Genomic DNA, 25098 nt, shown 5'->3' with positions numbered 1-25098 from the left:
GAAATAGGAGCACTGAGACAGGAACGTGGGAAACGTTACCAAGTCAGTTTGCTGGAGCCAGAGGCGGCCTTTAAATAGGCTGGAGGGACCGACGTCATCAGTGGAGGCCGAGCACCCTTTTCCTGCTGTTGGCCCTTTAAATGGGCCGGAGTGGCACACACACCTAGGGAAGGCCTGGTCGTGAGAGGAGAGGAGGTTGGCGGCGTCTCGGCTGCCACATGAGCGGCAGCTTCGGAGGACCCGGGCTGGGGCAATGTGCATCGGCAACAGCTCCGTGCTGCTGCCAGAAAACCGAGGGCTGCTGCGAGCGGGCAGCGAGGTGAGTGAAGCTGGCTGTGGGGCCCTGCGGCCGGTGAGCGTAACAATCACCTAGAGCACAGAACAAAGCTCAGGTACTGGGAACTTAAAAAAAAAGAAAAGAAAAGGGGAATCTACTGCCTTGCTGTCAATGCGGCTTGTCATATTTGTCTGGGGAACATTATGGATAAGGGAGAGCCTATTACAACAGGATGGGCTCCACCTTAACTAGAGTAGAACCAGGCTGCTAGTGCTAATTTTTAAAAAGGAAATAGAGTAGCTTTTAAACTAGAACCTGGGGAAAAGCTGACAGTTGCTTAGCAGTGCAGAGGGAGTTTATCTTCAAAGGATACTGGCAAAACAGTCAGGTTAACCTGACTTCAGTGCCAGGAAAAATAGTGGAAAGTGTTCTAAACATCAAAATCACAGAACATATAGAAAAATGGTTTAATGGAACAAAGTCAGCATGGCTTTACCCAAGGCAAGTCTTGCCTCACAAATCTGCTCCACTTTTTTGAAGGAGTTAATAAACATGTGGATAAAGGTGAACCAGTAGATGTAGTGTACTTGGATTTTCAGAAGGCAGTTTATAAAGTTCCTGATGAGAGACTTCTAGGAAAAATAAAAAGTCATGGGATAGGTGGTGATGTCCTTTCGTGGATTACAAACTGTCTAAAAGACAGGAATCAGAGAGTAGGATTAAATGGACAATTTTCTCAGTGGAAGGGTGTGGGGCAGTGGAGTGCCTCAGGGATCTGTATTGGGACCCTTACTTTTCAATATATTTATAAATGATCTGGAAAGAAATACGACAAGTGAGGTAATCAAATTTGCGGATGATACAAAACTGTTCAGAGTAGTTAAATCAAGAGCAGATTGTGATAAATTGCAGGAAGACCTTGTGAGGCTGGAAAATTGGGCATCAAAATGGCAGATGAAATTTAATGTGGATAAGTGCAAGGTGATACATATAGGGAAAAATAAACCATGCTATAGTTACACAATGTTAGGTTCCATATTAGGTGCTACTACCCAAGAAGAGATCTAGGCGTTATAGTGGATAACACATTGAAATTGTTGGTTCAGTGTGCTGCGGCAGTCAAAAAAGCAAACAGAGTGTTGGGAATTATTAGAAAGGGAATAGTGAATAAAACGGAAAATGTCATAATGCCTCTGTATTGCTCCATGGTGAGACCGCACCTTGAATACTGTGTACAATTCTGGTCGCCGCATCTCAAAAAGATATAATTGCGATGGAGAAAGTACAGAGAAGGGCTACCAATGATAAGGGAAATGGAACAGCTCCCCTATGAGGAAAGACTAAAGAAGTTAGGACTTTTCAGCTTGGAGAAGAGACGGCTGAGGGGGGATATGATAGAGGTGTTTAAAATCATGAGAGGTCTAGAACGGGTAGATGTGAATCGGTTTTGTACTCTTTCAGATAATAGAAAGACTAGGGGGCACTCCATGAAGTTAGCATGTGGCACATTTAAAACTAATCAGAGAAAGTTCTTTTTCACTCAACGCACAATTAAATTCTGGAATTTGTTGCCAGAAGATGTGGTTAGTGCAGTTAGCATAGCTGTGTTTAAAAAAGGATTGGATAAGTTCTTGGAGGAGAAGTCCATTACCTGCTATTAATTAAGTTAAGAACATAAGAACATAAGAAAATGCCATACTGGGTCAGACCAAGGGTCCATCAAGCCCAGCATCCTGTTTCCAAGAGTGGCCAATCCAGGCCATAAGAACCTGGCCTGGATTGTACCCAAAAACTAAGTCTATTCCATGTTACCATTGCTAATGGCAGTGGCTATTCTCTAAGTGAACTTAATAGCAGGTAATGGACTTCTCCTCCAAGAACTTATCCAATCCTTTTTTAAACACCGCTATACTAACTGCACTAACCACATCCTCTGGCAACAAATTCCAGAGTTTAATTGTGCGTTGAGTAAAAAAGAACTTTCTCCGATTAGTTTTAAATGTGCCCCATGCTAACTTCATGGAGTGCCCCCTATCTTTCTACTATCCGAAAGAGTAAATAACCAATTCACATCTACCCGTTCTAGACCTCTCATGATTTTAAACATCTCTATCATATCCCCCCTCAGCCGTCTCTTCTCCAAGCTGAAAAGTCCTAACCTCTTTAGTCTTTCCTCATAGGGGAGCTGTTCCATTCCCCTTATCATTTTGGTAGCCCTTCTCTGTATCTTCTCCATCGCAATTATATATTTTTTGAGATGCGGCGACCAGAATTGTACACAGTATTCAAGGTGCGGTCTCACCATGGAGCGATACAGAGGCATTATGACATTTTAGGGTAGATTTTCAAAGGGGTACGCGCGTATGATACGCGCGTACCCCCCGAAAACCTACCCCAAACCCCACCTGTGTGCGCCGAGCCTATTTTGCATAGGCTCGGCGGCGCGCGTAAGTCCCGGGGCTTGCATGGAGGGGCGTGTCGGCGTTTCGGAGGCGTGCCGCGGGTGATGCGGCGTTTCGGGGTGGGCCCGGTGGCGTGGTGCCTGCCCAGGGGCGTGGTCGTGGCCTCCGGATCAACCCCCGGGTCGGGTGATGGCGCGCCAGTAGCCCGCTGGCGCGCACAGATTTCCTGCTTTCCGCAGGCATAAATCTGCCAACAAAGGTGGGGGGTTTAGATAGGGCCGGGGGGGTGGGTTAGTTAGGGGAAGGGAGGGGAAGGTGAGGGGAGGCGGAAGGAAAGTTCCCTCTGAGGCCGCTCCGATTTCGGAGCGGCCTCGGAGGGAACAGGCACGCGTGCTTGGCTCGGCGCGCCAGGTTGCACAAATGTGCACCCCCTTGCGCACGCCGACCCCGGATTTTATAAGATACGCACAGCTACGCGCGAATCTTATAAAATCCAGCGTACTTTTGTTCACGCCTAGTGCACGAACAAAAGTATGCCCGTGCGTACATTTATAAAATCTACCCCTTTCTGTTTTATTCACCATTCCCTTTCTAATAATTCCCAACATTCTGTTTGCTTTTTTGATTGCCGCAGCACACTGAACCGACGATTTCAATGTGTTATCCACTATGACGCCTAGATCTCTTTCTTGGGTTGTAGCACCTAATATGGAACCCAACATTGTGTAATTATAGCATGGGTTTTTTTCCCTATATGCATCACCTTGCACTTATCCACATTAAATTTCATCTGCCATTTGGATGCCCAATTTTCCAGTCTCACAAGGTCTTCCTGCAATTTATCACAATCTGCTTGTGATTTAACTACTCTGAACAATTTTGTGTCATCTGCAAATTTGATTCTCTCACTCGTCGTATTTCTTTCCAGATCATTTATAAATATATGAAAAGTAAGGGTCCCAATACAGATCCCTGAGGCACTCCACTGTCCACTCTCTTCCCTGAGAAAATTGTCCATTTAATCCTGCTCTCTGTTTCCTGTCTTTTAGCCAGTTTGCAATCCACGAAAGGACATCGCCACCTATCCCATGACTTTTTACTTTTCCTAGAAGCCTCTCATGAGGAACTTTGTCAAACGCCTTCTGAAAATCCAAGTATACTACATTTACTGGTTCACCTTTATCCACGTGTTTATTAACTCCTTCAAAAAAGTGAAGCAGATTTGTGAGGCAAGACTTGCCCTGGGTAAAGCCATGCTGACTTTGTTCCATTAAACCATGTCTTTCTATATGTTCTGTGATTTTGATGTTTAGAACACTTTCCACTATTTTTCCTGGCACTGAAGTCAGGCTAGCCGGTCTGTAGTTTCCCGGATCACCCCTGGAGCCCTTTTTAATATTGGGGTTACATTTGCTATCCTCCAGTCTTCAGGTACAATGGATGATTTTAATGATAAGTTACAAATTTTTACTAATAGGTCTGAAATCTCATTTTTTAGTTCCTTCAGAACTCTGGGGTGTATACCATCCGGTCCAGGTGATTTACTACTCTTCAGTTTGTCAATCAGGCCTACCACATCTTCTAGGTTCACCGTGATTTCATTCAGTCCATCTGAATCATTACCCATGAAAACCTTCTCTAGTACGGGTATCTCCCCAACATCCTCTTCAGTAAACACCGAAGCAAAGAAATCATTTAATCTTTCTGCGATGGCCTTATCTTCTCTAAGTGCCCCTTTAACCCCTCGATCATCTAACGGTTGACTTAGATAATAGCTATCGCTATTACTAGCAACAGTAACATGGAATAGACTTAGTTTTTTGGGTACTTGCCAAGTTCTTATGGCCTGGATTAGCCACTATTGGAAACAGGATGCTGGGCTTGATGGACCCTTGGTCTGACCCAGTATGGCATGTTCTTATGTTCTTAAATAAGTTAGAATGACCCTATACAAACCATGCACTGTTTAAATGTAAACCGATGTGATATGTAAATCGAACACCGGTATATAAAAGTAAATACATAAATAAATAAATAAATAAATAATGCACTGCTAAACTTTCCCATAGGTTCTAGTTTAAAAGCTACTCTATTTTCTTTTTAAAAATTAGCATCAGCAGCCTAATTCCATTCTGGTTAAGGTAAAGCCCAACCTGTAGGAAAATGGCTACCCCTTACCCATAATGTTCACCAGTTCCCAACAAACCTAAACCCCTCTTCCCTGCACCATTGTCTCATTTATTTAGATTTATATTCCACTTTTCACACTTTTTTCAGTGCTTCAAAGTGGATTACATTCAGGTATTGTAGGTATTTCCCTATCCCCAGAGAGCTTAAATCTAAGTTTGTACCTGAGGCAATGGAGGGTAAAGTGACTTGCCCAAGGTCACAAGAAGGAACAGCAGGATTCGAACCCTGGTCTCCTGATTCATAGCCCACTGCCCTAACCACTAGGCTACTACCCATTGAGACTCAAGAGCTTGACCTGCCTCTGAGAGGTTGCAGTGGTGGTTCCAAGCAGATCCTGTCAGGAAGGGGGCTTCCTGGGAGACACCGGTCTAGTTGGCATGCACAACGGATGTGAGCCCTCGAGGCCAAAGAGCAACAATGGGCCATCGAGTGGTTGGAAGTACGCGCTGTTAGCCTGTGTGCTTGAGGTTCGCCAACTGGCTGTGGCCTGCATCAATCATTAAGGTGAAACCAGGAGCCACCAGATGACGGTGGATGTTGCTGAGCTCATGGAGTGAGCAGATATACATCTACAGGCCATTTCTGCCTTCCACATTGTCAGAAAGGATAATGTAAGTGCCGTCTTCCGTGAGAGGGGGAGTTGATAGGCAGAGCCTTTCTGCTAACTCAGTGGTGTGAAGTGGTCGTCTGGATTTATATGGACGACCTCCAGCAATGCAGAAGTGCTATGGTTATTCAATCGCAGAAGGGATCTGAGAGCGTTAAGTATCGATGCTCTCATCTGGGTCTGGCTGCGATCAGGATGAGATATCTCTTCTCCCTATGGCTCTTGATAGCCTGGATCATTTGGAAGGTTGCAGGGCAGACCAAAACTGTATGTCTGTGAGCTCCAAATTAGCGATAGGCCATGGTATGCCATTCTTTAGAGTCTCAAAATAAAGACCTAAAAATATTGCAAGTGTAAGAAACACAAATATGTATAAAACTTGCTAAATCGAATATCTCAACTAAAGAATTAGTCAACCTTCATACGATACCATAAGGAATTGGTTATTGTGCTGATAAGCTATGGCCAGCATAGGGTTCCGTTCCGCATAACGCAGGTAGCCTGTTTGGCACTTGAAATTTAAAAGTGATAGCTTTTTGCATTGCCTTTCCGTGTCTGTCAGCAGACGGTTCTGTCCCGGACACCACGACTCCTGCAAACTTTACATCCACTGACCACTACAATTAACGTTGTGTCCTTGAAGAAGGGGTTACATACCCCGAAACCTCACGATGTCGGATGGCGAAAACTATCACTGAAAGTGGATTTAAAGATAAGTGCAACAAGTACCTCATCCAAGAATTATTTTTCCTGGGCTAAATTGCACAATATTCAGTCATCTAATGATTTACAAAGCTCTTTAACCATAAGAGCTTATCAGCACGATAACCAATTCCTTATGGTATCGTATGAAGGTTGACTATTTCTTTAATAGAGACATTCCATTTAGCAAGTCTTATGCATATTTGTGTTCTTTAGAGTCTAGCAGAACTCTCAGACTTTCATTTAGGAAGGATCTGTTGCACTGGCGTCCATGTTGCACGATGATCAGGTTGGTTTTGTTTATGGTCTAGCCCTTGAGAGGGCTCAGTTGCTGAAGCATCCTGCAGTGCTCCCGGCCAGAAAATTTTCTAAATCTCTAGCTTACATTAGAGTTTGGAGGCTATTTGAAGGTTGGTGTGAAGAGCGAGGTTTTCATCTTCTCATAGTTGACATTTTACTGATGTTGGAATTTTTATAGGATACTTGCTTAAAGGCTTGGCCCTTAGCACATTGAGGGTGCAAGTAGAAGCTCTTGCTTGTTGTAGAGAAACAAATCAGTGGTGGGACATTGCCTCCTGTCCAGATATGTCCAGGTTGGTGAAGGGAGTTAAATGTCCTCCCTTGGGGCTACTGGTGCCTCTTATGGCCCTTAGCCTGGTCTTAAATTTCTTGACTGTTTAGCACGCCCAGTTTCAGAGCTGCAGGCTTCTTCTTGCCATTCGCCATTTCTGCAAATGGCTCTGGGGGTGGTACAAATTAGGATAGTACCTTTTATTTTTGCCAAAAGTGGTTTTGGAGTTTCATTTGAATTAGTTTAGGCTCCTTCCCACTTGGGACAGGGATAGAGATGGGTGTGAGTATCATCTGTTGCGTGCCTTTGATGTCTAGAGACATCTGATGCGGTACTGGAAAATTGCTTTCAAACAATTTGAGTGACTGTTTATGCTCTATGGTGGATATAAACAAGGTTAACCGGCAACGCAGGCGACTATAGCCCTTTGGGTAAGAGAAATCATCTTGGCCAGCTATGTGGATATTGAGGTTCTATTGCCTAAACAGAGTAGGACACTTTCCACTGGGGCTCTGGTGGCATCATGGGTGGAGATTCGGTTGTTATCTCCTGTTGAGGATTGCCAAGCAGAACATGGTCCACCTTACACACATTCTCCAAGTATTGCCACTTGGACGTTTGGACTTAGGAAGATGCCACCTTCATATCTGCAGTGTTGATGAGACCGTGGACAGCATCCCACCCTGTTCAGGAGCAGCTTTGGTACATCCCACTCTTGTGGATTGGCTTGCCTAATTGTGGAGGAAGGAGAAATTACTACTTATCTGATAATTTCCTTTACTTTAAGGAAGGCAGGACAGGCAATCCACAACCCTCCCTCAGCTGATGACTTGCCTTTTAGTTTGTACTTAAGTACATAAGAAATTGCTATGCTGGGTCAGACCAAGGGTCCATCAAGCCCAGCATCCTATTTCCAACAGAGGCCAAACCAGGCCACAAGAACCTGGCAAGTACCCAAACACCAAAAAGATCCCATGCTACTGATGTGATTAAAAGCAGTGGCTATTCCCTAAGTAAACTTGTTTTATTAAGCTATCCGAAATGAATATTGCAAGAAATAAATCTGCAAATACTAGGCCTCTGATGTATGCAGATTTATCTCATGCATATTAATTATGGATAATCACAGCTGCAGACTCAGTTTTGTGTGTATTGTAGCCCCTCTCCAGGTTTTCCCCACATGCTGTGGATGACGCAAAGTATGTTCCTGTTTATTTGCTGAAGGACTGGTGAGTTTTATAACCAGCCCCTAAGTCAATTATTTTATCTGTGCTCAGTGTTCCAAACTGGTTGGAAGCATAAGTGGTCGACTGTTAATAGTCATGTTCAAGTCTAATCAGTTTGTCCACAGTTTGGCTTTTCCAAAGAATAGTGGCAGGATGATGTTGGACAGAGCTGTATGCCTGTGACATCAGCTTTACTTCATGTCCATCTACTGGTAAAGATGTATAATCTACTTGTGTGGATTGGCCTGCCTTCCTTAGAGGAAAGGAAATTATCAGGTAAGTAGTAATGTCTCCTTTCCCTGGGAAGAAAGAAATCTTCAACAAATTTCTGTGGTATATAATGCAGGTCAAGAAAATCTTCAAGCGATTTCCATGCTCCTGGAGCTTCTGGATCGAGAAGAGTGGGAACTCAGCCAAGAGGTGTTTCAGAAGATAATGAAATGATGGGGAATGCCACAAATGGATCTAATGGCAACTTGTAAAAACGCCAAAGTCCATCAATTTTACAGCTGAAGCAAGAATATGAAGCAAAGGAATAAATCTTCAGAGGGATAGCCTTGTTAGTCTGGTGTGGCAAGAATGACAAGAGCCAGGTGGCACCTTATTGTCATGAGAATCCAAGTTCTAGGGCACATTCTGGGCCATCGTTCAGCTGATCAGAAGTCTTGGCTTAGATGGAGAGTAGCTTGGGCCAGTATGAACCAGATAGTCAACAGCTATCAAGGCTATTAAGACTGGACTTCTTAATTCATTAATATACCAAGGCCCTCCCTTAGCTCACTTTCTCCCTTGACTGTTACCTGAGTCTCAATACTCTCTATTCTCAATATCTCTTTCAGTGCAAATGGAGATCTTTCCCTAGTTTCAAATGTAACCCTATGTTAAGGTATATCCACCTTCCATAGCTGCAGACTTACCATATGTAGTGCCTATAAAAAAAACTTTGCAAGTCTGAGATACTCTTTCTCAGCACTCTCAAATCTCCTCTGGGCCTTTATTTCATTCTTTCTTCTTTAAGACAAGCATATAACATGCTTTGAAGCCTGTTCCCTTTTATATTTACTTCTTCACAACCAATATTGCATTTCTTTTTCAAGCAATGACAATCTGTAAAGCTCACAGCTAACACAGCTCATGAATATTCTTTCAGTTCCATATAGGTGTCTCTAACAAACTGCTGAAAATTACACACTTCTTCAATGTTTTAACTCCACAAACAATAACAGACTGAATATTGGTGGATATAAGCCCCAAAAATCATTACATTATCACTCCCCAGTTTACCTACAGACAGTACTATAATGTTTCCATGTATTTATAACTTTGCAAGATCTTGAGAGTGGACATAGCTTTATACCCTGGGCTCAGTGTTCCACATTTAAGGCCAGCACCAGTGTTATTCAAGCTTACCCTAAACCTTTTATTTGGAGACTTTCATGGCGTGCACAGCTCTTAAACTTTCAAGCCCAGCTGTATTCTCTACATTTCTTACAACCAAGAGTTTGCATTTTTTTTTCAAAATTACCTGAAGACTCTCACCCTTAATGTTAGCTTGCAGTCCCCATCACTTTGGAAGGCTACCTAATTTTGTTGCAAGCATAGCCTGATCCAAGCTCTCAATTAGTGCTAATTAGGATGTTTTTGTTTCTAGTTCACAGTCACAGTAACATGGTCTCTTTCAGCAGTATTACCAAAGCAATTAACCACCCTTGCTTAAATCTAGGCAAAACAACCATTGTTTTTTCAACTGTCTTTGTATTTCAGAAAGATAGCTTTTATACATTTGTTAGCAATTCAGTTCTAAAGACTATAAAGACTATCACTCAGAAAAATTAAACTTCTTATCTTTTCTTTGCATTCTTTCTTCCCCTCAGGATCATAAACTCAACTAAAGCATTTCCATATACCAACTCTAGCTTTGCAGGGTTCAGTTAATCAATACAACACATCTTAACTTTAGTGCCATTAGCTGCTTTAGAACTGGCTATTGTTCTTCCTCCTCTTCAGAGGATTTCTCCATGGCTTTGAGGTCAAGGCTGAGCTCCCTGAACCTCTGCTTCTTTCCTCTGCTGATATCTTGACTGTTTCAGTTCCACTCCTCTTAGGGGTGGTTCTATAATGAGGCAGGATGAGGTGGCAGCCTCAAGCCGCCTGATAACCGTCTGAATTTAAAAACATTCATCAACCACACAACCAAGGACTGCTTCTATAAACTGCAGGTACTAAAAAGAATTAGACCACTTCTACACTTCCAAGATTTCAGAACTGTCCTCCAAGCCATTCTAGTCTCCAAGATAGATCACTGCAACTCCATTTTGCTAGGTCTCCCCGCTTCCTCCATCAAACCTCTGCAGATGCTTCAAAACGCAGCAGCCAGAATCCTAACAAACACTTGCAGACGAGACCACATCACACTCATCCTCAGAAATCTACACTGGCTACCAATAAGTTTCAGAATTCTACACAAGTCCCTCACCATCATCCACAAAACCATCCATAATCAAGCCCCTCTTAACCTTCAATTCCCACTCAGACTACACCTCGTCCAGACCTATCAGAGAAGCCTACAGAGGATCCCTGCAGGCCCCCCCCAACCAAATCCACCCATCATCTAGCCACCAGAGAACGGGCCTTCTCCACAGCGGGACCAACCATATGGCATACTATTCCCCCTGAACTCAGACAAGAACCCTGCCTGTTGACATTTAGAAAAAGGCTTAAGACTTGGCTATTTAAACAAGCCTTTCCCTAAATTCACCGATCCGCCATAGCTATCATTACTGAACATTCAGCACACTGTAAATAATTATTATGATCATTGAATTACTTTCTGCTTTGTCTTCTTCTTCCCCCAGTTCCATTACCCCTGTTCATTGTAACTTTTTGCCTCTCTTCGTTATGTTAATGTTTAAGGTTTTTTGTACCCCGGTTCCTTGTAAACCGACATGATATGATTGTATCATGAATGCCGGTATAAAAAAGCACTAAATAAAAAAAAAATAAATAAGCGGCAAAATTTTGAAGCGGCAAAAAGTGGTACCTGCCATAGCCACCTCACCTTGCCTTAAGGCCAAACCCAGCAACGCAGCTTCAGTGAGCTGCCCACAGGGTTTCCCTCCTCCCATGAGAAAAAGAATCCTCAGTGGGCTATTGCACAATTTCAATCTGCAGCAATGCAGCTTCAATGACTCCGTGCCCGTGGCACATCTGGATCAATGCGGTCCTCCTCCTTCGCATCTTAAATGACGTGGCCCTCTACCTGGTGCATCTTTAAAGACTTGAACCTCCCCCAGTGGTGCATCTTTAGTGATACAGCACCTCCCCCCATGGCACATCTTTACTGATATGGCTCCCCCACTAGAGGCGCATCTTTACTGAAGCAGCTCCCCCTCCCCTGCGGCACATCTTTACTGACTTGGCACCACCAACTGGTGGTGAATCTTTACTGACACGGCCCCTCCCTGGCAAATCTTTACTGATGGCCCCCCTCCCCAGCAGTGAATTTTCAGTGAGGCAGCCACCACCCCCGATAGTGCATCTTCATTGAGGCCACCCTAGTGACAAAAGAAGAAACTCATTGGGACAGCTGCAAAAAGATCCATAATAGAGTGGACGACCTTGAATGTGTGTGTGTGTGAGAGAGAGAAAGAGAGATCATGCATGCTTGTGAGAGAAAGAGAGCCACTGAATGTAAGAAAGTGCCTGTGTGGTAAGGGAGAGGTAATGACTGAGCATGAGAGGAGGTCTGTGTGTATTTGTGTGTGTGGGAGAGAGAGCCATTTAATTTGAGAGAGTACCTGTGTATATGTGTGTGAGAGAGAGAGCAACTGAGTGAGTGAGTTTCTGTGTATATATGGGAGAGAGATCCACTGAGCTCGAGAGAGTGTGTGTGTGCAGGTGGGTGTGTCTGTGTGTGAGGGAGAGAGCCACTGAATGTGAGGAAGATAAAGGTACTGAGTGTGTGAGAGTGCCTGTGTGTGAGGGAAAAAGAGCCACAGCGAGAAAGAGAAACACTGAGCAGGAGATAGTGTATGTGTGTGTGTGTGTGTGTGTTGTATGTGAAGAGGAGAGAGTCACTGAGCCTGAGAGAGTCCTGTGTATATATGTGTGTGAGAAAGTGCCTGTATGTATGTGTGTGTGTGTGTGTGTGTGAGAGAGAGAGAGAGAAAGCCAATGAGTATGTGAGAGCTTGTGCGTGTATATGAAGGGGAGAGAATCAATGAATGAGTATGTGTGTGTGTGAGGGACTGTGTGTGAGAATGAACATGTGTGTTAGAGTGTGTGTGTGAAAGAGAATGAACATGTGTATTAGTGTGTGTGTGAAAGAAAGAACATGTGTTAGAAAGTGTGTATGAGAGAAAGGAAAAAGTTTGTGTACCCTCCTCCTTCCTCTCTAATCCAGGTCAATCTAAGGTTAACTGGAAATCAAATGTTCCCAGGTATGGAGAGTGGAGGATTTTTAAAAAATCCCTATTAGTTTTAAATAATTGGCTGTTTATTTGATGTGTCTGTTTTGAAATATTTTTTTGATGTTTGGTATCCCGGGCACAAGTGCCTCGGGGGAACCTAAGACGAATCCCCTCCTAGAGGGACTCCGTCAGACCTGCCATCATTTCCCACTGTTACAAGCCGTCCAGCAGCTAATTGACTTGGAATGGGAAGCCCCGGAGACCACGTTCAAAGGGGGGCGTGCCCTGGCAGCTATGTACCCTCTGGATCCCACTACCAAAGATGACCTGCCATGTCCGAAAGTGGATGCCATGGTCTGCGCAGTATCGAAGCGCACTACTATCCCAGTCGAGAGAGGAGTGGAAGCGAACCTCTGAGAGATCTAGGCCGTCCACATTGCAGGGAAAGACAACGTCACTGCGGATTACCTCAGCAGAGAAAGTCTAGACCCAGTTGATAGTAAGCCATTGGGGAACACCAACCATGGACCTCCTGGCAAACCGGTCCAATGCAGAAGTGCCCAGCTTCTTCAGCCTCAGACGGGAACCTCAGTCCCAGGGAATCAATGCCCTGGTACAGACTTGGCCACAGGAAACTCTATTATACGCCTTCCCACCATGGCCCCTATTGGGTGCAATCATCCACAAGATAGAACACCACAAGGGTCCAGTACTTCTGGTGGCCCCGGACTGGCCAAGAAGGCCGTGGTATGCAGACATGCGAAGGCTACTGACAGGAAGCCCCCTTCTGCTACCGCCACACAGGGATCTGCTCCAACAAGGGCCGATCCTCCACGAGGACCCAGCTCGATTCTCTCTTACGGCCTGGCCATTGAGAGGACTCGCCTGAGGAAGAGCGGATACTCAGGGGCAGTAATTGACACCCTGCTCTGAGCACTCAAGTTCTCCACATCCCTAACATACATAAGGATTTGAAGAGTATTCGAAGCCTGGTGTGAGGACTAAGCATCCCACGATTAGTCAAAATTCCCACGATTTTGGAATTCCTACAGAACGGTCTACAGAAGGGATTGTCTCTCAACTCCATCAAGGTACAGGTGGCCGCATTGTCATGCTACGGAACCAAGAGGGAGGATGGTAGCCTAGCCTCTCACCCGGATTTCTCCCGCTTCCTGAAGGGAGTCAAACAGATCCGACCACCCCTAAAGTGGCCGGTGCCGATATGGAACCTCAACCTGGTCCTAGACTTCTTAGCAGGAGCCTCCTTCAGACCTCTCCGCGGCCTGTCCTTCTGACTATTAACATTGAAAACAGCCTTCCTGGTGGCAGTCTGTTTGGCCTGTCGTATCTCCAAGCTGCAAGCACTGTCCTGCCGGTAGCCGTTCCTCAGACTCACTCCAGGAACCATCCAGTTACGCACTGTCCCGTCCTTCCTCCTCAAAGTGGTTTCTCACTTCCATCTCAACCAAACCATCTCGCTGCCATCGCCAGATGAGCTTAAGGATTCGGAAGAATCTCGCAGCCTGCACCACCTCAATGTCGGCAGACTCCTAGTCCGATATCTGGAAAGGTTGGAATCCGTATGAAAGACGGACCATCTATTTGCCCTTCATAGCGGGAAGAAGCAAGGGGAAGCGGCCTCACAGGCAACCATAGCCTGCTGGATCAAAGAAGTTATCAAGGCGGCCTACGTAGAAGCAGGCAAGCCTCCGCCTTTGCAAGTCAAGGCCCATTCCACTAGAGCCCAGGCAGTGTCCTGGGCGGAAACCAAGATGCTGTCACCCGCCGAGATATGTCCGGCGGCGACATGGTCCTCCATCCACACCTTCTCCAGGTTCTACCGCCTGGTGTTCAGGCTCGAGAGGACACAGCATTTGCAAGGGCAGTACTAAGTGGGCCTTGGGCAGCCTCCCACCCGTTTCGGGAGTAGCTTTTATACATCCCATTGGTCCTGAGTCCATCTGCTACACGCTAGGAAATGGAGAAATGACTTACCTGATAATTTCATTTTCCTTAGTGTAGACAGATGGACTCAGCATCCCACCCACGGCTGCTGTTATTCATGGAATCCTCGGGTGACATCCCCGAGAGCGAGTTATTCACGGGTAAGACAAGCTTTCCCTCCAATTAGGACACCCATCCTACCGGGTGTCGACGTTTCTTGGTTGAGGGCACTGGCGGTCTCCAGCTATAACCAATTCAACCAGTTCAAGTTAATCAAGTTAACTAAGTTATAAAGTTAATCATGCTATTTATTTTTCATTTTTATATACCGATGTTCCTATATAATATACATATCACACCGGTTTACAAGGAACTAAAACTGTCGCCTCTGGGGCGGTATACATTGGAACAAATAACAATAAGGAACTTACAGAGAACAGAGAGGCCTAATTAAACTACAATATAGAACTATTCAGAAACATATGTACAGAAGTTATCCAAGTTATTCAGCCACACATATATCCACAATTGCTTTTCGAGGAGAATACTGAAGAGCTGCACTTCCTGCAGGGGTATATGTACTAAGGCTGATGTCAGATTGAAATCTGATCCGTCTCCAACTGCTTTCAGGAGTACACTATACCCATTGGTCCTGAGTCCATCTGTCTACACTAAGGAAAACGAAATTATCAGGTAAGCAATTTCTCCATTACCCATCTTTCACCAACAAACCCAATTATAAGTTCACCCAAGACATAGGGAGCAAACAAAAAAAAGTAAACTTTGCACTAGGACTCCTTTTGCAGGCCTCTTAGGCTCTAGCACAACACGCCCCTTCTCCCCACAGTTATGCTCCAGGCATCAGCCTTTCCAATCCTCCAAACAAAACAACAAATAATCAGAGTAACCTAACTCACTCTATTCCCTCTGTCTCTGTTTCTGCTCTGCTCTGGGTAGTCCACTTCTATGTCCTCCTCCCCTTCCTTAGGGCTGGCTCCCAATTTAAACTCCCCAGCATCGTCTTGAATTTCCTCCTTCCTAATCAAGGGCTCAGCTGTGTGCGCCCACTCCCTCAGGGTCACATCTCCCGGTGTATGAACAGCCCCCTCTCTCCCTTCCCATTGGTCTGTCAGTGGCTTTAAGAGCCTGTGAAATGTAGTCTCCCTCCTGTCTCTTTGAGGCCTTTGCTGCCTGGATCTGCCTCTGGCTCTCCCTGGGATAATCCAGTCCAGGATTTTCTTCGTAGGTAAACATGAGCCTCATCACACTTTATTACTTTCAGTGTGTGTGCAAAAACCCGTGGCCTTTACTTTGGAGCCCATTTAGAATGCTATTGAGAGTCTTGGGAAAGTTCTTACAGGGTCATTTATCATTTCGCGTTAGGGCCTTAATGCGTGTGTTAATGCCCTAATGCACGTGATAAATAATGCAATGCAAATGCATATTCCACATTGAGTATTCCAGTGGGAAGAATTTGAGAAGAGTTAATGGTAATGAGAGTCAGCAGTGCCCAATGCAATATAGCAGCACATGATTTAGTACCGAAAATAACACCTATTTTTCAGTGTATTGTGCTTGCGATAGTCTTGCATTATGGCAAGAATATTTTTACCACACAGGGGAGAGAGAGACTCTGCACAGAGTCAGTCTGACACTCTCTTTATATGTACCACAGTAGAGGGACACTTTGAGTCAGGGTTGGTTTTGGAAGGTGGAGGGGGAGGGTTATAATGACTGCAAATATTTAGTGATGCCAATTTTAGTATAAATACCTCAGAATATTTCTGTAACACCATCCCCCTAACCCCCCCACCATCCAAAACCCACCCCAATTCAAGTGCCCCTCTACAGTGGTACATATAGAGTGTCAGACTGCTTTATACAGAGTTTTCTTGCCTTCTCTTTCTCAGTGCACAAAGGGGCAGATTTTAAAATGTACGCGTACGGCCTACATTTGTGTGCGCTACCTGGTGTGCACAAATGTATGCCCGATTTTATAACATGTGTGTGCAGCTGCGCACACGTTATAAAATCAGGGGTCAGCGCGCGCAAGGAGGTGCACCGAGCCCTTGGGGAGACCAGCTGGTTTCCCCGTTCCCTTCGAGGCTGCTCTGAAATCGGAGCTCCGAAATCGGAGTGGCCTCGGAGGGAACTTTCCTTCCCCCCCCCCCCCCACCTTCCCCTCCCCACCCTTCTCCTACCTGTTCCGCCCCCCAGCCCGAAAAAAAACAACCCCGTACCTTTATTTCACAAGTTACGCATGCGCTGGCCGACTGCCGGCGCGTGATCCCCTGGCCCAGTGGTGTGGAAAGGCGTCTGGCCACACCCCCAGACCACCCATGCCCCGCCCCTGGATCGCCCATTTTTTCAAGCCCCGGGACTTACACGCGTCCCGGGGCTTTACGCGTGCTGCTGGGCCTTTTGAAAATAGGCCCGGCGCACATAACCCCCCTACGCATGTAAATCCTCATGGATTTACGTGTGTAGGGCTTTGAAAATCTGCCCCCAAGTGAAAAATAGCACAGGTGTGGAAATTTTCTGTGTGATGTGGGAGCTGGGTAATTAGCCTATCCATGCCACCCCCCCTTTTTTTTCTTTTTTTTTATCAAGGGTGCTGTTTCCGCTATATTTATAGCATTTTATAAATCTAGGGGTCAGCTGTGGTGATCAAAGAAAATTCTGTTGTGGATCAGAAGATTAAAGAACTGGATAAATTTAAGGAGTCACCTGAACAACGCCTGTCGGGCTTAATGAATAAGTCTGATCAAATTGCTGCAATTCAGCAATCTTTGATTGAAGATAATGTTTGTCTTCTACCTAAAATGGCGAATATAGAAAATTCTATAAGATGGCAGAATTTATGTTTTATAAATTTTCCTAGGCTGCCCAATGTGTCAGCTAAAAAAATGTTTTGCAGATATATGGTTGAAGTCTGTGAGGTACCTACTTAAATTCTTCCGCATCTATTATATGACTCCTAGTAAAACTGTAGAGATAGTGGTAAGAGGTGAAAATTGGTAGTTTCATAGGAAAATTTGGACTTAACAGAATGCCTGAAGAGATATAGATGAAGCCTAGATTTTGCAGTTAGGGGCACGATTTTTCCTCAAATTTTCTTGTAAATATTTCATTAAATATAAAGAAGTTTCTTAGATTTTTTTTTTTGCTCCTGTGCAGTTGACATTATTTCTAACTGATAAGTTTATGCAGTAAGGTATGAATGGATCCTTGAATCATATTTCTGCAGAGTCATCATCCTAGGAATTGAACTCTCACATACATATGGTACATTAAACACATTGTCTTAGTTTCTTTATAGAAATTCCTTAGGTTGTGTGTGATAGTTTCCTTGATATTGTGGGCTTTGATTGGTTGCATTGTGTTGTATTTATTTATGATTTTTTTCTTCTTATGTTTTTTGATCAATTATAACATGTTTTTCTTTCTCAAGGTTTCTTGATATATTATTTTGTAAACATTTAATAAAGAAATCATTAAATACAAAAGTAGAATGTGAAGGAAATAATTTTTTTGAAATATCTGGATATAAAATGTACTCTTCTAAGATATTTAGAAGTAGTAACAAATTCTTTTAGAAAAACAGGTAAACTATTTGTATTTGGAGGACCACACAAAGGTGAAGTGTCATCTAAAGCTACTTTAGCAAAATAGATTATTACTACAACATATGGTATTATTGAGGAGTATTATTTATTTTTTGTTTTTTTTATTCTGCTTGTTCAATATAGAATATCACATCGGTTTACATTGTAGCTGTGTTAAAGAAGTTGAGGTCTTCTTGTTGTACATTATAACATCATCAAGTTCTTATTTAACATTGTGTATGTAACTGCATTATAACTTCAGTACAAAATGTATTGAACATTGTAATTAACTCTTATTTCACATCATATTTAGTTCGTATTTAGCTTTGTTATTGTTGCGTTCGTGCCTGCTCTTCACCCTCGCTCCACCCGGTCTACCTCTTTGGCGACTCCCTCTGGGTCTGATGGACGGTCTGCTGCCGCAGAATCTCCTTGCCGCTTCTCTCTGGCGTCCCCGGGCTGGCTTGACGCTGTGGATCTGCCATGTTCCTGATGACGTAGGGCGTGCACGCGCGCTCCGAAGTTTGTACCAGCAAGGGCGCGAACCTCGGGGTCGTCCCCCCGTAGTGACGTCATCCGCTTCCAACATAATAGGTCTTTGCTTACGCTTACGAATCGAGTTAGCAAGGATTCGTCCAAGGTACTCTTCCTCTTTGAACTTACCAGGGGTACCCGCTCCTCGGGGGCCCCGCTCTCTCCTCTTGTTTTCAGATTGCTAAGACGGGATCCGGTACGCGCTCCTCGAGGGCCTACGACCCTGAACACTCAGAAGACTCCCTGTTGCCTGGAAGCGATCGCAGACATGAACTTTGTGAGTCTCTATTCCAGCTGCATATAGGAACCGGTACTCGCTCCTCGAGGGCCCATGTTCCTAGAACCCTGAAGATTCTCTTCTGTCTAAGACGCTATCGCAGGTACGGAGATCGTGAGTTATTACAGATTGCAGATAGGAACCAGTACTCGCCTAGAGGCTCCTGTTCCTGAATATACTAACTATTCTCTATTGCCTAGAAACCATTACAGAGATAGATAACTGTAAGTCATCATCGCTCTCTCAGAGCTGTCCCTGGAACCAGGTACTCACTCCTCGAGGGCCTAACTCTCTCCAGCTACTGAGCCTTCTTATTAATCTATTCTGAGTCTCTCTCTACAGCTCAGCAAACCCGGAGATTGCAGTTCCAGGACCTGAGGGACTTCAGCCCTGCTGGGCACTTCAGCTCACTACTGCCACCTCTGGTGGTTCTACTACCTGTCTAATAAAGAACTGTTTGTGTCTGTCTCCATGCTCCAGCCTAGCCGGTGGTCCCTCTCATGATATCCTCCTGAGGGTGCTGTCATCTGCCATCGGCCCAAGGATTCACCATTCTACATTAGAGTGCTCATTTCTCACTCTTCAAGAGCTGAGTACATTACTAGTCCCTCCCCTCTGGGGAGTAACTATAACAGATTGCTAACTCCGCCCTCCTGGCGGGGTGATTGATAACAGATTGCTAACTCCAGTGAATCCGGCTTTAAAAATTGGAGAAGCAGTACTCCTGGGAACCCAGCTAAGTATTGGATGTCTGTAGCCATGGACCCGGCTCTTCTTTCTGCCTTGCAGGCTATTCCGGGCCTGGCTCAACGCATCTCAGAACAGCAAGAAACCTTGGAAAAACTTACTGCAGCCTTTCATCAGCTTAACACCCAGAAGATACAAGGCACAGCTTCCACACAAGAAGGTCAGTTACAGGAGGTAACTTTCAAGACAGCTGTCCCACTGGCGGCCCTTTCGATTCTCCGGAGAACTCCAGAAGACTCGGGGCTTTTTGAACCAGTGCAGCTTGCATTTAACCTTACAACCTTCATTGTTTCCCACAGGTCTCTCTAAGACCAGCTATATTTTGTCATACTTGGATGGGAGAGCCTTGTCGTGGGCATCTACCTTGTGGGAATGCAAGGACCCTATTTTGCAGATATATAGAAGGATTTATGGACTTGTTTAAATCCGTTTTTGATGACCCTGTTCATATGTCTGTTGCCGGGTTTGCTTTAGTGGACTTGAAGCAAGACAACAGATCCCTGCCTGAATTTGCCATAGAATTTAAAACTCAGCGGAACTTCATTGGGACCCCAGATGTCTGAAGACACTCTTTTGCAGAGGTCTGGATACTCGCGTGAAGGACGAGCTGGCTGCTCGTCAGACACCTGACTCACTGGAAGAATTGATAGCCTTAGCTATTCGGATTGACTGGCGGCTTCGAGGCAAGGTGAAGGAACTTCCGCCTAAGGTATTACCTGGGTTGAAACAGGTCAGTACTCCTGCTTTTCAGATGGGTCCAGCAATTCCTGCAGTTGATAAAGAGGAACCGATGCAACTTGGTCATGGTCACTTAACTTCTAAAGAAAGAAGAGTCCGGGGACAAGGTGGTCTGTGCATGTATTGCGGTCAGTCCGGCCGTGTTGTCTCTATATTACTTGAAGAACGGAGAAATTCTAGTACGGTGGAGAGACTGTTCTTGGGACTTACTGCATCCTCTCCTCCACTTTCTCTTCCAGTCTCCCTGACCTATGAACCAGTCACGGTTCAGACTTCTGCCCTGGTAGATTCATGGGCAGGAGGCAACTTGATTACTAGATGGTTAGTGGAATGTTTAAGGATTCTTCTCATCGACTTAAAAAATCCACTACTGTTGTCTTCCATTCATAGGGAACCCTTGCCGGGCGACGTAACTTACGAGACCGTACCAGTTACACTTCGCACTGGAGCACTTCATACGGAGATCATCCCCTTCTTTGTACTGGAAAAGGCCATGCACCCCAATGTCCTGGGGTTTCCTTGGCTGCAGTTGCATCAACCCCAATTTGACTGGGCTTCCCTGGACCTTTCACAATGGGGCCCTGAATGTCATGAGAAATGCCTTAAGGAGGGTTCGTCTACGATCTGCATGACTATGACTCCAGCGGTGCCAGGACTACCACTTGAATATGCATCCTTCGGGGATGTATTCGCCAAAGAAGCGGCTGATATTCTTCCTTCGCATAGGTCTTATGACTGTGCCATAAGGCTGAAGCCCAATTTGGAACCACCTAAAAGAAGGGTGTACCCTCTCTCGGCTCTGGAGAATAAGGCTATGTTGGAATACATCAAAGAAAATCTTCAGAAAGGGTTTATTCGACCATCTAAGTCACCAGCGGGCGCAGGCTTTTTCTTCATAGGGAAGAAGGACGGTCCCCTACGCCCATGTATCGACTATCGAGGTCTAAATGATATCACGATTAAAGACTGTTACCCCTTGCCATTAATCTCGGAGCTGTTTGATAGGCTGCAAGGGGCCAAGATATTTTCTAAACTTGACTTGAAAGGGGCCTACAACCTTATCCGCATTCGAAGTGACGATGAATGGAAAACGGCCTTCAACATGCGAGACGGCCATTTCGAGTACATTTCGAGTACCTGCACAACGTTTGAATTACTGACAGGCCAGATGGTCTTTATTCTTCAACCATTTTGACTTTGTACTTAAGTACTGACCAGGAGATCAAAACACCAGAGCCAGACGCATTGTCACACTCATTTCATTCAGAAGATGTGCCTGATGAACCACAGCACATAATAGATACAAAGTGGATATCTCTAGCAACCAGCCAGTCCGTTTCTGCTGATGATGCTACCAATTCTCATCCAACTATATCTATTGGAGAGTTACCTTTGGACATGGATTTTGGACATTCTTTTATACCACCACTTTCACTGAATCCTTCAGTGACGTCCGTAGCCGCTCCACCCAATGCTGCTGATATCAGCAATAAACTCAGCAAGATTCTTCCAAATCTCAAGATTCATCTATCACCCTTGTTGAAAACGAAGTTGAACTCAAGATTAAAGAGATTATGGATTTTTGTAACAGAGGCAAACAGTTGGAATACCTACTAGTCTGGGAAGGCTTTGGTCCCGAATTGAGCACTTGGAGCCTCAGACCAATATCTTGGATAAAGAGTTCCTTCATCAGTTCCATCTCGCGCATCCTTTAAAACCTAAGCCTGGTACCCGAAGAGGAGATCGCCCTTTGAAGGGGGGTACTGTTGCGTTCGTGCCTACACTTCACCCTCTACCTCTTTGGCGACTCCCTCTGGGTCTGATGGACGGTCTCCTGCCGCGGCGTCTCCTTGCCGCTTCTCTCTGGCATCCCCGGGCTAGCCTGACGCTGTGGATCTGCCATGTTCCTGATGATGTAGGGCGCACGCGCTCCGAAGTTTGTACCAGCAAGGGCGCGAACCTCAGGGGCGTCCCCCCATAGTGACATTATCCGCTTCCAACATAAAAGGTCTTTGCTTACGCTTACGAATCGAGTTAGCAAGGATTCGTCCAAGCTACTCTGCCTCTTTGAACTTACCAGGGGTACCCGCTTCTCGGGGGCCCCGCTCTCTCCTCTTGTTTTCAGATTGCTAAGACGGGATCCGGTACTCGCTCCTCGAGGGCCTACGACCCTGAACACTCAGAAGACTCCCTGTTGCCTGGAAGCGATCGCAGACGTGAACTTTGTGAGTCTCTATTCCAGTTGCTTATAGGAACCGGTACTCGCTCCTCGAGGGCCCATATTCCTAGAACCCTGAAGATTCTCTTCTGTCTAAGACGCTATCGCAGGTACGGAGATCGTGAATTATTACAGATTGCAGATAGGAACCAGTACTCGCCTAGAGGCTCCTGTTCCTGAAAATATTAACTATTCTCTATTGCCTAGAAACCATTACAGAGATATATAACTGTGAGTCATCATCGCTCTCTCAGTGCTGTCCCTGGAATCAGGTACTCGCTCCTCGAGGGCCTAACTCTCTCCAGCTACTGAGCCTTCTTATTAATCTATTCTATGAGTCTCTCTCTACAGCTCAGCAAACCCGGAGATTGCAGTTCCAGGACCTGAGCGACTTCAGCCCTGCCGGGCACTTCAGCTCACTACTGCCACCTCTGGTGGTTCTACTACCTGTCTAATAAAGAACTGTTTGTGTCTGTCTCCATGCTCCAGCCTAGCCGGTGGTCCCTCTCATGATATCCTCCTGAGGGTGCTGTCATCTGCCATCGGCCCAAGGATTCACCATTCTACATTAGAGTGCTCATTTCTCACTCTTCAAGAGCTGAGTACATTACTAGTCCCCCCCTCTGGGGAGTAACTATAACAGATTGCTAACTCTGCCCTCCTGGCGGGGTGATTGATAACAGTTATCAATTCTTATTTAGTATTGTAACTTTAAACTTACTTATTTCTTACAAAGGAGATTAGGCTGTAACAGTAACGAGAGCATGTCCTCCGTAGAGTTTTGTTATTATGGCTCTGACATTAAATTCTTACAAAGGAGATTACATTCTTACACAGTGGATTAAATGAAAAACAGTCATGATATTACATCTTATGGGGTGTCTTGTTGTAGGGTAACATGAATGTTGAGTTGTAACTGTATGTCCGAAGGGTTATCCTATCATGTGATGTCCTCGGAAATGGGTATTAAATGGTTGTTGTAAAGGCTTTTTGGAAAAGCTATGTTTTTAGTTTTGTTTTGAAGGTTTGCGTTGTTGATTCCAGTCTTAGCTGTGTTGGTAAGTTATTCCAGAGGGTAGGTCCGGCTACGGATAGAGTGTGTTCTCTTATTGTGGTCAGGTGAATTGCTTTTGGAGAGGAGATTGGGATGAGTCCAGTATTTTGGAGCAGAGATTGCTTTGTGGGTCGCGGAAATAGAGGGTTGTGTTCATCCAGTTGAAGTTGTCAGTGTAAAGAGCTTTGTGGATGAGGGTGAGGACTTTGCATTGGATTCTGGATTGAATGGGCAACCAGTGTAGGTTTTTTGTAGGTTTTTAGGTTTTTAGGGATTTTTAGGTGTAGTTATAAAAGGTGTAGGATTTTTAGGTTTTTAGGTGTAGTTATAAAAGGTGTAGTTATTCGGCGCGAAAATGACAGTGAAAAGTGTTGCTATGCAAACTTTTTCTCTTCAGTTGGCAAACCACAGAGGCTGAAGGGCCTGCATCAGCACTCCTCACTGAAAGGCCTACATTAACACTGTTCGCTGAGTTTGCATAAACATTCTCAGCATTTTGCCTATCTCGTTCAGAACAGACACAAAGTCTGCATTTCTTAAGCTGTTGTTTTTCCACATTTAAGCTCTTAGTATAAATAACCCTCTGTCTTAGATACAGTATGATTGTAGCCATAGCTACGTAGGCATGCACACAGGCAACATGTTGTATCAGCACGTAGGACATATTAGCCAATCATATGTATAGTAGTTGCTGTGGAATTCTGTAACTCGATATAATAAAAACATCCTCAGTCTGGGATCGGAGAATCATCAGAGGATGCTGGCTTCCCTAAGGATCCTGTCTGAAATGCCTCTTCTTTCCCTGCGCCGCTACAAAAAGCATGCGTGCTGTTCGTTGTCTGGGAAATCTTTGCGGAGTCGGCCCCGGTGCCACCCCGACTCCTCCTCTTCCGGGCCGACTCCGCCCCGAGCTAGCTATCGCACGCGTGAGATAGCTTTAGAAAATGACCCCCCAAATTTGCAGATGACACAAAATTGTTTCGAGTTGTTAAAACAGGAGCAAATTATGTAGAACAGCGGAAAGACCTTGCAAGACTAGGAATAGGGCTTCTAAATAGGAGATGCAATTTAATGTGGACAAGTGCAAAGTAATACATAGGAAAAAATAATCCCAACTGCAAGTATATGATGCTGGATTCCGTGTTAAGAGTCACCACCCAGGAAGAGGACTTCAGAGTCTTTTGGGCAATACCTTGAAAACTTTGGTCAGTGTGCAGTGGCAGCCAAAAGGCAAATAGAATATTAGAAATTATATGGAAAGGAATAGAGAACACAATTGAAAAATTGATAATACCTTTGTATAGATCAATGGTACAACTGCACCTTGAGTATTATGTGCGGTTTCGGTTACCCTCATCTCAAAAAAGATATAGCAGACATAGAAAAGTACAGAGAAGGGAAACAAAAATGAAAAGGGGATGGAAACGCTCCCTTATGGAGAAAAGCTATACAGATCAGGACTCTTTAGCTTGGAAAAGAGATGACTGAGAGAGGATATGATTGAAATTTATAAAATGATGAGTGGGGTGGAAGGGGTAAATAGGGAATGGTTATTTACCCTTTGAAACAACATCAGGACTTGGGGACATTCCATGAA

The 25098-nt window shown here is 44.9% G+C and overlaps 1 protein-coding gene across 1 annotated transcript in view; it reads left to right on the top strand.

Moving 5' to 3' along the window:
* Positions 1 to 253: 253 nt before the first annotated feature.
* Positions 254 to 25098, top strand: part of LOC115082450 (dynein heavy chain 12, axonemal-like) — a gene marked incomplete at its 3' end in the record, with an annotated part of 97203 nt that continues 72358 nt past the window's right edge. Inside the window, exon 1 of the mRNA XM_029586680.1 lies at positions 254 to 319. Coding sequence (XP_029442540.1) covers positions 254 to 319 — 66 coding nt within the window. The remainder of the gene's footprint in view (positions 320 to 25098) is intronic.

This window comes from Rhinatrema bivittatum, unplaced genomic scaffold (genome assembly GCF_901001135.1).
Source record: "Rhinatrema bivittatum unplaced genomic scaffold, aRhiBiv1.1, whole genome shotgun sequence".
In the NCBI taxonomy this organism is placed as follows: Eukaryota; Metazoa; Chordata; class Amphibia; order Gymnophiona; family Rhinatrematidae; genus Rhinatrema; species Rhinatrema bivittatum.
This window is presented reverse-complemented; position numbering and strand designations above follow the sequence as displayed.